Source organism: Symsagittifera roscoffensis, chromosome 3 (genome assembly GCF_963678635.1).
Source record: "Symsagittifera roscoffensis chromosome 3, txSymRosc1.1, whole genome shotgun sequence".
NCBI classification, from domain to species: Eukaryota; Metazoa; Xenacoelomorpha; order Acoela; family Convolutidae; genus Symsagittifera; species Symsagittifera roscoffensis.
In genome coordinates, this window is record NC_087064.1 from 26,667,174 (window position 1) to 26,679,778 (window position 12,605).

Sequence of the window (12,605 nt, forward strand, 5' to 3'; positions counted from 1 at the left end):
TTTGAACCTTATGTTTTTTCGTTTTTGTTTGCGTTGCTTCCTGTTTTTTCTTTTTATCCCGAAAGTTTTTTGGCAAATTAAAAAACCAGAAGCGTTTATAAACTTGCGTTTTTATACGGTATAAATTTAGCTTTATCTACCTTGAATTGTTATTTTTTCAAGTTGAAGTGTTGCAACTCAAGCCGTTTAGCTGATGGTCAGCTACATTTGGTATAAGATTGTACTTTTCTACCCAAATGATGTAAACTACGCGACTTGACTTCTGATTTTTTTCTACCAGGATCTGATTGTTTTTAACAGTTTGAACTGATGACAACTAAGGTCACTGAGGGTACTTTTTTCACCAAGATCTGATTATTATGTTTTCTTCAGAGATAAAATCAGTCCTTGGTTATTGATTTTCTATCCTATGTACGTTACGATTTCCGAAATACTTTTTGTACATGAAAAGTCGAAAGTTGAATAAAAAGTTAAAATGTAAATTTTTAATCTGGTTGAGCTTTTTTAAAACAAAATTGGTAATCATTGTGCATTTTTGTTTTAGCTGAACCTTTAGCTCGGCTACCATGATTTTGTGTTGCGTTTCTCAGTTTTAGTGATGAAAACAAATCTATTTGACTTGTGATTTTTTTTCTACCAAGATCTCTTATTGTAGTGCTATGCGACTATGCGAACTGATGATTTTTTTGTTTCTGAGGAAACCACTTGATTCGTTTTTACCGAGAACTGGTTATTCTACTTATTGTGAAATATGTTTTTTCCTTGCTTGTTCGTTATTTTTCCTGTGTCTCCTTTTATGTCTCGAAATGTTTTTAGGCAACATAACAAACCAAGAGCTTTTTTAATGTAGCAAGTTTTTTGGTGTAAGTTTGGTTTTAAAAACAGTTCGACCATTTTAAATTAAAATTGTTGCAACTCAAGCTTGGGCGGTCCACTACATGTGGTATTTGGTTGGGCTTTTTCTACTCAAATGATAAAAACTACGCGATTCGAATTCCACTACCAATTCTACTACGCGATTCGGATTTTTTCTACCAATACCTTATCGTTTTCGCCAGTTTTAACCGACGACAAGTGAAGTCACTGAGGACACCTGTTTTTTTTTCACCAAGATCTGATTAAGCTGTTCTCTTCAGAGATAAAATCAGTCGTTGGTTATTGGTTTTCTTTCCTGTTTCTCTTACGATTTCCATATTGTTCGTGGTGATAGTTTTTTTCTTATGTTTCTTTTTCAGGAAAAGTTTTTTGATTTTTTGTTGTTTGACATTTGGCTTGTTTTCCAGTAAAATTCGGTTGTTTTTTTTTGGTAAAAGAAAAAAAGACTCACTATCGATTAACAAAAGTGTCAAGGTCACGAAAAACGTGACCGGTTTCTAGTTTAGAAAGTGGTTTGTTCAGAATTTTTTCAGAAGTGGTTAAAAAATTTGCCTATTGATTTAGTTTTCTCTTTTGAGCCTCTTTTTCTCTATTTCTCTGATTTAGACTATTGCTTCAATTAATTGTTCATGGCTATAGTTGTAATCCTGAATTGTTCTTGAATTTCAAAAAGCCTCAAGGGCATATGTTTTTCTTTGAGATTCGAAAGTTGATTTTTTAAAGAAAACCAGTCAGTTTTTTTGTTTCTTTGCGTTCATGACTTTTTTACAACTCTCTGTTGGCTGTGTTTATTTGATTCAATTTTAAGATGATGAAGGAGTTGCTTACAGCTAACTAAAATTTTTCACCAACTGCTATTTCAATTCTTGTTCATTTCCGAAGGTGAGGAAACAATTTCATGTTCTGGTGTTTCTGATTGCGAAATCGGTGCCTCAATTAAGAGTCAGACGAAATGGTTTAGTTTGTTTCAGACCTTTCAGTCACTGTTTGTGTTGCATTGACACTTTCGTACATTGCTGGAAAAAGTTTGATGTTTTCGTTGTTCAGATGAACTTGATAGGCTTTATTTCCTAGATTTTTTTCGTGAAGCAACATCTCAGGCTCTCGAACATTTTGTTTGAATCAGTTGAGTTCAATTTTACAGTCATGAACTAGTTTGTGAGGATTTTTCGGCAGTATTTTTTTGTAATTATCAGATATCTTTGACATGCACAAACCTAATCGAAAATTTATATTCAAAGATGCTTAAGTGAAGTTTCGAGAGATTTTTGACTTTCTTTGATACACATTTTTGCTTATATGGAGTTCTGAGTTAGATTTTATACAGTTTCCTGCAATAAAAAACTCGACTCATTGGCTGCTTCTAAGTCTAAAGCAGACATCATTTCATAGAAATGTTGAAGAATGTCCTTTTCAATTTCGAGTTTGGAAGAAGATAGTGTTTTCTGACTGAGTGAACTATTTGCTTGAGAGTCTTTAGTAGAGAGGTGTCTCAACCTGGCCCGTTCCTCGTCGCTTATTGTGAACTCGAAACTTTTCACTCGCCCTGCGATCAACTCGAACTGCTGAACTGGTTCGGCGATGAGGCGCTCGTATTTCACTGCAAACAGACAATCTCCGAAGGTACCCTTGGATAGCAGTACCTTGTATAGCAAGATAAGGTAGGGCAACCCGCCGTAACACATTTGTCCGATCATTTCGTTAGACGCAGCTCTAATTTTTGCGGCATCTTCTAGCATTGTCCGTGCTTCCGCGATGTTTGCGATTGTGGCTTCGAGTGGCAATATAGTGCCCTGAATCATGCTTTTCAAGTCGAAAACTTTGGCCATGAAAGAATCCATTTTAGGCAAGAAGTTCCCGAACGACTTGACGAACGATTTCAAAGTCGGCATTGTATCCCTGTACATGAAGATATGAGTAACTTTGTCTTGAATCTCGACTGGAGTTTTGACGATATACCAGAAACACATGCTCCGTGGTTTGATAATGACGCATTTAGTTTTCGGGTATCTTGCTTTGACCTGTATTAGATGATACTTCAAAGAGTTCTTAAGTGCTTTCTCGCACAAGGCGTCGCCCATACCCTCCTTATAATGCATAAACATGAAGATGTCGTCGGGTTCCGAAATTGTGACAAATCCATCGAAACTCGTGAACAAATTAGCGAGAAGGGTAGAACCACATCGTCCCACCGACCACAAGAAAATTAAGTTCACTTCAGGCCATGGTTGCTCGTCGATAAACTCGACAAAATCTGTAATCGGAACGGTTATTTTAGACGTTGCTTCTTTATATGCGCCATGATAGAAGAAAGGATACTTTTCAGTGTTGTAGACATCTCCGGGGCTCTTCAAAATTACAGTTTTCCTGTCCGTATAGTTTACAGCAACATGATTGGGTTCCAACAATTTTTGAATGTTTTCGCGATTTAAAAAACTGCAGACGAAAGCTTCTTCCTGAACCGGGTGCAGCTCCTCCCTTTTTCGGTATGAAATGTTCCAATTGTTGATTTGTTTGGTTCGTAGTGGGTAGATTTTGTCTTGGATTGATATGATAAGTTTGGAAAAGAAATTGAAGGCGAAAAGAATAAGCTTGTCTAGCATTGCGATTGTGATCGTGTGTTTTGATGGTTAGTTTTGGAGGCCAAGAGCGAGATCAACATTCAAAATCTTTCTGCAAGTTTCGATCAAAGTTGATATGATTTGGTGTGGTGGCGGAGTCCTAAGTTATTTGTGTTTTTGGTAATCAGAAGAAAGTTCCAAATTGATCAATTTGTGTTGGATTTTGGAGATCTATGAGCTGAGTTTAAAACCGATTGGACTGACAAGAAGTAACTTGCATGAGTTCTATTTGATAACTATGTGTTCTTTACCTCATATTTGTGGGTCTAGGACAATAAGCCGAAGGGACTTCAGGCCGAAATTAAAACTTTTACAAGCACCCCAAAACGCTATTTTATCATTTGCAAAACGTTGCTTTTCTAAAATTTTGGAAAATTTAGTCCATGATAAGCGTTATTCATGACAATGCACCACTTGTGATTCGCATCCGTTAATAACATCAGCCGGTTTTTGAAATGCATAAATTATAAACATGAAAAATGCTTTCAACCATGTTTTACTTTTCAACTTTCCGGAACATCATTTGGAGGCTTAAATTATATGCAAACGCCAATAACTAGTGAAGAAAGATCATGAAATTCAGAAATTCTTCAAAAAAGTTTTCAAATTGTTCATATTTCACGACTTTATAAGGAATTATTCGGCTTGAAGTCCCTAATTTTACAATTCGGCCTGAAGTCCCGTCGGCTTGATGTCCGGCACTCCATATTTGTTGGCTATGCGTGATATGTGTTGTCATTGTCATTGAACAGTAAGTCCACATTAAAGAGCGCCAATCTTAAGCCTTCTACGTAATTTGCCTGTACAACTTACTTGTTATATCTAAATAGTCTTGGATTCCAAGGTTGATCAACTTTCTAAAAGCAGCTTGACTTAAACTTATATTGACTATGAACAAGTAACTTTGGTTTTTGGTCACGCAACTTGAACTAGCTAGCCATCTATGACCATTGACCAATGATGGAGTAATAACTCGTTAGTGCAACATGTTACAGTTTCCCCTAAAATGATCTGAAAATATCCTCTGCAGAATGGCTTCCTATTTCTTGTCATGTGAGCAATTCAATGAGACTATTCTGATTGATGTTCACAGGAGTTTTGTAGGCATAACCACTGAATATTTCAAGCTTAAAAATAACTACTTATTTTGAACATGTTCATTTTCCAAATATTTGCTAATTAAATCCGTTGGTTTCCGATTTGCGATAGCTCAGTCAATTTTACGATGTCAATGTAAACTCAATTGAAAATCTAAGATGAAAGGGAAATAATGGGAAAATTTGCGGAATATTTTTTTTTCAAAATTTTATTTGACTTTAGTTGGAGGACTAACAAGTCAGGAGGAATTTTGCTTTGATTTTTCTGAAAACTTCCTATTTTGTCCTCGCAAAAGCAGATGCCGCAATTAATTGTCAGAATTGGTCGAAAGGTATATCATGCTAAATTTCTTTCAGTCGTTATTTGAACGCCATCAAAAATTATCTTAAATATTTTCTTCGTGTTGAGGAAAACAGGCGTTCAATTTTTGGTTTTAGGTCTATCTTTCCTCAAATAAAGCGAGCGAGCAGGCGTATGAAAGGAGGGCAAGCGTTTATTTCAGCCGTTTATTAAGTATTTGTTAATGAAATTTTTTTAAATGCAACAAAAAATCTTTGCGAATATTTATAAAAATTTACCCTAACTAATTTTTTTTCGTTTTAACTAAGAGAATGCATTGTTAGATAACTATTAGATAACTAAAGTATTAGATAACTACTTAAGACAATAGATAACTACTTACTCGGTGCAGTTGACTTGACAATTGACCTGCATTCTAGAGGCTCGTTCTAGAGATGGTCTGAATCCTGTAATCGGCTTTAATTTTCCAAGCTACTTGTTGACTTAATTTTGTGCTTTCGTACCGTTTTTAAGTCTCAATGAGCTTTTATACAGGTCAAGTTAATTTTTTTCACGCCAAGTATGATCTTTACAATTTGATTTTGATTTAGGTTCAACTCAAAATCAATTTTGTAATTGGAAAGCGTAGTTTATCCACCTTCTTTTTAGCTATCCAATTACGAAAGTAGAAATAGCGCGAAGAAATTTCAGGTTCTTCTAGTTTGGAAAGTGGCGTTCGCTTGTTTCCCAGCGGAAATTGTATTTTTAAGTTAGCTTAATCAGAATGCTTTGTTTGATCTCTATTTTTGAGGTATTCCATTCGTGCATTGCCAGTTCAGGTAACACTTCTGCAACTAAATATGCACATTTTGTTTGATATATGTTAATGCTTATATATGTTAGTTTCAGATTTTTAAGAGTTATGAACGTAGTGAGGACCCTTATATAGGTCTTGTTGATTTTTTGTTTTTTTTTCAGGAAAAAGTCTAAAATTTTGTTCAGGCTCAAATTCACTTTTTCGTGGTTTGACTTCTGATTTCTTTTTAAGTTCAGTTTATTTCCTTTTTTAAGAGGAAGATGAACTCCACTATCGAACAGCAAAAGTGTAAAGATTACGAAAAACTTAATTGACTTCTGATTTTGAACGTGGAATTAATTTATCAGATTTCCCAGCAAAACGGAAGTTTTTTCTATGATCCCTTTTTCTCGAATTGGGTTAAGTTTATTCGAAATTCGAAAATTGAGTTTATTTTTAAGTTTAAGTTTAAGTTTTTTAATTGAGTTTATTTCCCTTGTTAAAAGGAAAGCAAGTTCCACTGTCGACCGCAAAACTGTAAAGGTCACTAAAAATGTGATCAGCTTCTATTTTCGAAAGTGGAAGTCACTCATTTTTTCGGTTTCGTTGCCTTCCTTGACACATTTACAACTGGCAGTTGGCTACGTTTTTTTTCGCTAGTGGCTGCGGATTTCATGTCCACTTCTGTGTTTAAAATATTCGTTAACAGGAAATGAGCTGACTAAAAAATAATGTTTTTATAGATCAAGAGTGTTTACAAGAAGTTTTTGGGCTTATGTTTTGAACACTAAAGGGGATATACAATTGATAACAATCAGAATTTGAGTTGAATACAAACATTGGAGTTTTGAGAGTTATGAAATGTTGTGATTTGTTTCAACTGCTGTTTGGCTCTATTTGTCATATTTTGAGAAAAAAGTCGTTTGTTTCAGATGTCTTGAAGCACCTGGTGCAGAGGCGGAGACATGGCGTGATAGCCCTGCATCAGCACCTGGTGGAGTTGTCAGTGTGGATAGATGGACTGGGGGACACTCTCAGACAGGAAGACAATGAGTTCGTTCAGTGGACGGGACACCATGTGCTCACAAAGTTACACACATTTCAGGTTCGCGACCGCCAGTCATTGTTCCGATTTTGGAGAAAATCTGTGTGGTTAAATCAAATGTGAAGAAACTTTATGCGATCACATGTGCAAGAAGTTCTTTGACATGCTGCAGGGGAGGATCTAGGATTTTCTCCAGGGGGATGCGGATTTTCAAAAAACTTTATCGGCCTTTTTTTAGGTCGACCAAATTGATTTTTCGAGCTCTCCCAAAGCACTGTTTTGTCCCTATTTTGGCCAAATTTTCTGCACCGCAGGCAAATTTTGAAAAAATTGGCCAAAAAGGCGTTTTTAGGCACTTTTTGGAAAATCTTGACCGAAAAATTTTGTTTTTTCGGCGCGCGCTCCCCCCTCAAAATTAGTATATATTGGCGCCTTTAGAAAAATTTTAAGGTTGGTCGGCCAAAACTGGATTTCTTAAAAGTACCAAAGGGGGACCCTTTGGGTCGGCAGGGGGTCGAATCCCTGAGGGAAAGGCGTCCGCACCCCCCTCCCCCAATCCGCCCCTGACATGCAGGTTTAATTGTGTGTCAATTTAGAATTTGTTTTTTTTTAACAGGGAATAGAGTTAGACTTATCTTGGACGCAACAGGACTTGGACCACATCAACCAGGAGGCGATTCGATACTCCCAGTACCAGTATCAAACAGAGTCATCGACCACTTATTCGTCGCTCTCACGTGACAACATACCCATGACTTCTGTGGGAACAGGTACTCGTGAGTCTGATCATCGACTGGGAAGAGTTTCAATGGAGGAGATGGTCGCAGCTCCTCCGAAGCTGGACGAGCAAATTGGTATTCTGAACCAAAGGTGGCAGCATATGAGAGAACAAGTACAGCATAACGTCCAGGTAGAGTTTTTATTGTACTATTGAGTTAAGAGTCAGCCTTGTGGTTTGCAATGACGACATTGTATGATTCCATTGAAAAATGAAGATTTTCTGTTCATTTTTTCAGTGAATGTCTTAAGAGAATAAGATGAAACTTAGGAAAACGATTTTTTGTTTGTAAATTTTGTAGTTTTCTGGACATGAAATTAGGATGTGAAATAGGATAATAACCACTTCTTAAATTCTGAAAAGCAAAATTAGATAGTGCACCACTCTTTTCTCATCCACATCCCAAGTCAGGGGCGGATCTAGGATTTTCTCGAGGAAGGGGGCGGATTTTCAAAAAACTTTCAAGGTTTTGTAGACCTGTTTTTTAGATCGACCAAATTGATTTCCCGAGCGCTCCCAATGCACTAAAAAGTCCCTGTTTTGGCCAAAAATTTCTGCGCTGCCGGTAAATTTTTGAAAAAACAGGCCAAAAAGGCGTTTTTAGGCTTTTTTGAAATTTTTTAAACCAAAAAACCGCGTTTTTTTCTGCGTGCGCTCCCTCTTTTAAATTAGTATATATTGGCGCCAAAAAGGCGCCTTTAGAAAAATTTTAATGTCCGTCAGCCAAAATGGATATCTCAAATTAGTTCAAAGGGTGGTGACCATTTGGGTCGGCAGGGGGTCGAATCTCTGAAATGGGGGGGGGGGGGGGGTGTCCGCCCCCTCCCCCTAAATCCGCCCCTGTTCCAAGTGGCAAGTTTTTAAAATTGGTAATCATGGCTGACCTCTAATGATTTTACTTCGAAGTACTTAGAATTGGGCGCTAAAAACGCATTTGACGCATAGTGTCTTATCGCTCTAATGATTGAAACAAATATCAATTTATTCAGTCGGAATCCGGTCCGAAGTACGTATTGGACAGCAAACTCATTATTTAGATACTTCTGGACTACGACAAAGTGTGGAAAGAATACGACTACAAGATAGAGTCCCTTATACAGTGGATTGAATACAAGAAATTCATGCTCTCCCGCTTCTCGGACGGGTGAGTTTTTGTCCCACAAACTTCAAGTGGAATTGGTTTTAATTAGTATTCTTAATTTTGTTTCGAGCTTAATATTCTGTTCTTTTTAATGATTCAATTCAGCATTGTGTAATTTAGTTGTGGTCACCTCATCGGGGTTAACTTCGCTCTATCCCAACTGGACCAGCTGGAGCATGGCATGGTGGACATGTGTGCGCAGCTGGAGGATGTGAAGAAACTGGGAGATGAGTTGCTGGGAAGACATAACCACGTGACATCACTGATTGTTTCCGAGAATGAGACCAGGCTGCACAAAGCGAAGAATCATCTGGTGTCAAATATAGCAGCTTTCAGGTTAGTTCATTGCTATGGATGGTATGGAATGATCATATAAAGTAAGTTTGGGATGTTATTTCTCGCAAAGTGAAGGTTAAATGGCCTAACAATTGAGAGTAGATGAACTTGTCAAGGCTTGTCGTCAGAACCCAGAAAAGTTACGATTTCATAGTATCGTGGGATTAAGTCATGGAAGCAAAAGCTATCTGGTTATAGATCGAAGTTCGAGGAAGCTAAAAGCAACTGGCTCATCTATGAGTCCTGTCTGGACCCAGTTGTCCAGGGCTTGGCCGATGCTAAATTCACAGTTTCAACCAATCATGTTGTCTCTGGCAATCTGGAATCGTTCCAAACTCAGTTGCAGCGATTTGAGGGTTTTGAGCGAGATCTGGGTTCTTTGCAGAACAAGCTGGCTCATCTCTCTAATATAACGGATACCATGTGCCAGATTTGCGAGGGTTCTGTCTGCGAAGAATTGAGAGACACGCAACGCCGGTTGTTTGACAGGTGAAAATAATAGATAGTTTGATGAAAAGCCTGAAAGTGGTTCCCAAAATGAGTTAACAGGGAGATTGATAGAAGACTAGCAGGTTCAAAATAAGATTTGTCTCATATATCGGGTTCTCACTTTAAAGAAGTAATACTGATGCACAACATTCTTCTTCAGGTGGCGGGAAAACGTGGATTCGAGTTCGCTCGTGTGCAAATGGATGGAGTCAGTAGTCCACAAGTGGCACCTGTTCGAGCAGACATTCGCCCAAATTGAGGCAGAAGTGAAGAGAGTGAACAGTGACTACAGGCGCATAGAGGACGCAGTCGGCACTCACTTCTCGCACAAACCACATGCTACCAATGTGAAGTTGAGCCACGAAGACGTGAAAGCACTGAGCCACAGAATACATGTAAGAATACTCGCCGTGTTTACAATCATCAGCATCAAGCTGTTCTCCGCTTTTTAAATCAACTTTTAGCTGTCAGAGTTTCACTGTGGCTCGCCCTTGCGTTTTTCAATTGTTAAATAGCAATTTATAGTGCTCCATAGTTGTCTAGTTCTGGTTGAAATTGAGTCATAACGATTGTTTGGCTCTTAGATAAAGATTAATATCAATGCGACGTCATCATTTTTATTGCTTTCGGTTCAGAAAGATTTGCCTCTGTCGGTTGTTTTCTCTGCTCTATTTCTGGATAGCATAAATTTCTCTGAATAGGTTCTGGAAGGGACCCTGAAGTCTCTAGAGATGGACCAGCTGTACATTTTGAAAGATGAACTGAGTAGGGACAGAATCCACACCGCGACTCTCAGTCAGCTGGACTCCCGCGTGAAGTGTCTCCACGACGACTTCGATGCTTCTCTGTTCCTAGTCACCCGAATGATGGGAAACTTCTTAACTGCGCAAACGAAATACGAGGTTTGTTATGGAAACTGATGAAACAAGCAGTTAACTTAAGACATTAAAAGCGGCATACAACGACGAAATTTTAGATCAACTGATCAATTTAGAAAAATATCAATTATCATATGCGTGTCGTAGCTGTCATTCGGAGAAATCACAAGGCTCCTAATATACACTTCTAAGCAATTGTATTAAACAACCGAGTGCTTGAGTCTGCTCATTTGAAATAAATCTTAAATTTTTGGGCATCAGAACGACCAATAAAGTTTAAATGGCTCGAGGTTTTGTTAGCGTGTCTGTGGGAAAGATAATTTTGCTCCTTATTTTATTCTGATTTAATATATTTTTAGGACTTTGAAAAGTTCTTGCTGATGTCCAAAGAGGTTCTAGAGACAGTTAGAAACAACTCACTCCATCCCACCCGTAGTATGAACATAGAGAGGAGCCTCCATGCTCAGATGGAGGTCTACAAAGGCGCCCTGAGTGACTTAGCGAGCAGCGATGAGTTTCTGAGGAAGTGTAATGTTTTGGGTGCAGAATTAAGCCTATCCGGTAAGTTCGGAGTAAATGTAGACGCAATAATTCGTAAACAGATGTTTCAATTAGTTACGATAAAATTATCTTTCTAAATGATCGATTATATTGCAAATTTGACTATTATTCGCGATAACATCTAAAAAAACTGCATCTTCAGATCCATTACAAGTTTTTTGACATTATCTGAAAGACGTACATTTTTGTAAACTATCGAGCGTAGTGTAATAGTGCGGCAATTATTTTTTTGCAGCATAAACCGCACCCATCTGTGAGGCAGCTTTACGGCTTTTTGATGGCATGCGTTTTGACATTCGATTATTATCAAAATACACAGTTGATGCGTTTTTTATTCAATAAATAAACCAAATAAAAAATATTGGTTTCAAACATTACAAGAATAAAAACTCGATTTCGGAAATTATCCAACTCAATATATCTCGCAATGTTTTTGTACATAACTTATACACAACTTGGCTTTATGCTTTCCAATTGATTACATTCAAAATTGTGTCTATTTGTATTTGGTGCCACTTTTGCTGCGTTGCTTTGGCACTTTATAGCATATGTAGCTGCTTTATTTGTGGCTAGTGTTTGCAATTTCTCAAGGGATAGTGGCGGAGATGCATGAACAGGAGATTATAAATCTCCTGGTCGCTGGATTGATTCCGCCACAGCTAAAGTTTTAGTTTTCAAGGCTTATTTTACCTTTTTCTCATTTCATTTTAGGGAGTCACTTAGTCGTTTTCTCGCTAGAGTTTGCGAAGCACAGCTTCGCCTCTGGGTATAAATCTTGATATTTAGAATTGGAGAAGTCAGATTTGGACAAACTGAACATATCTTGGAAGTCTACAGTATCGACATTGGAGTCGAAACTGGATAAATCGGAAAAGAATTGGTTGAACCGAATTTCGTTTGAAGATAAGTGCGAGTATTGGACTACTTTTACGAAAGAAATCCAATGGAAACTTCAAAGGAGGTCCAAATTTAGCTACGATTCGCTCAAAATTTACTTCAATGAGCTGCAGAGCATAGCGAATGAGCTTCTCTCTAAACAACAGCTTATGCAGGCCATATTGGTTGAAGGAAGAAGAATTATTTCTGAGAGCACGTTTTCTAATCCAAATTGCGAAGAAGTCAAATCCAAGTTAGAAGATTTCAAAAGGCAGTGGAAGGAAGTAGCAAATAAAGTGGACCAAGAGAAAACCCACATATCAGAGGTGAGAAAATCTGCTCCTTTGTGGAAAATTATACTATTTAAGACTGCTGAGTCATTCAATTTTCAATAGCCTTATTTGGTTCCTGTCACGAAGGTCAAATTTATGACAGAGAAATTCTCAAGAAGCAATCTATGTTGCCACGAATGTACGACTGCTTTTTATTAAGTCTTAATGCTCTAACAACGAAAGAAGTGCATTCTTACTTATAAATGCAGATATGAATGCCCTTAGGCATATATGCACTTTTTGATTTGAATTCAGTTTCATTTCCACTTATGAAAACTGAAGTAGCGCAAAAAAACGTGATCGAGTTCTAGTTTCGGAAGTGGAATTTAATTTTCAGACTTCTAATGCAGGCATGTGGCATAAAGCTAGTTGAATTGAACAACCTCTAAGCTGTCCATTTCATTTCTGGACGCTGCTGTGGCAAGATTTTTTGAGGTTGAGGCAACACCCTACGATCCAGGGAAATGATTTAACAATATGAATTTCGATTTTAATCAGG

General features: G+C 37.6%; 1 protein-coding gene across 2 annotated transcripts in view; it reads left to right on the plus strand.

Annotated features, from left to right (window-relative positions):
• LOC134841274 (nesprin-1-like) overlaps positions 1–12,605 on the plus strand; it is a 118,945-nt gene that overhangs the window by 69,428 nt on the left and 36,912 nt on the right. For both annotated transcript variants that reach the window (XM_063857155.1, XM_063857154.1), the window contains exons 16-24: positions 6,603–6,775; positions 7,332–7,625; positions 8,531–8,637; positions 8,755–8,970; positions 9,169–9,459; positions 9,620–9,854; positions 10,161–10,361; positions 10,697–10,898; positions 11,685–12,100. In XM_063857155.1, the coding sequence (XP_063713225.1) occupies positions 6,603–6,775; positions 7,332–7,625; positions 8,531–8,637; positions 8,755–8,970; positions 9,169–9,459; positions 9,620–9,854; positions 10,161–10,361; positions 10,697–10,898; positions 11,685–12,100 (2,135 nt within the window). The remainder of the gene's footprint in view (positions 1–6,602; positions 6,776–7,331; positions 7,626–8,530; positions 8,638–8,754; positions 8,971–9,168; positions 9,460–9,619; positions 9,855–10,160; positions 10,362–10,696; positions 10,899–11,684; positions 12,101–12,605) is intronic.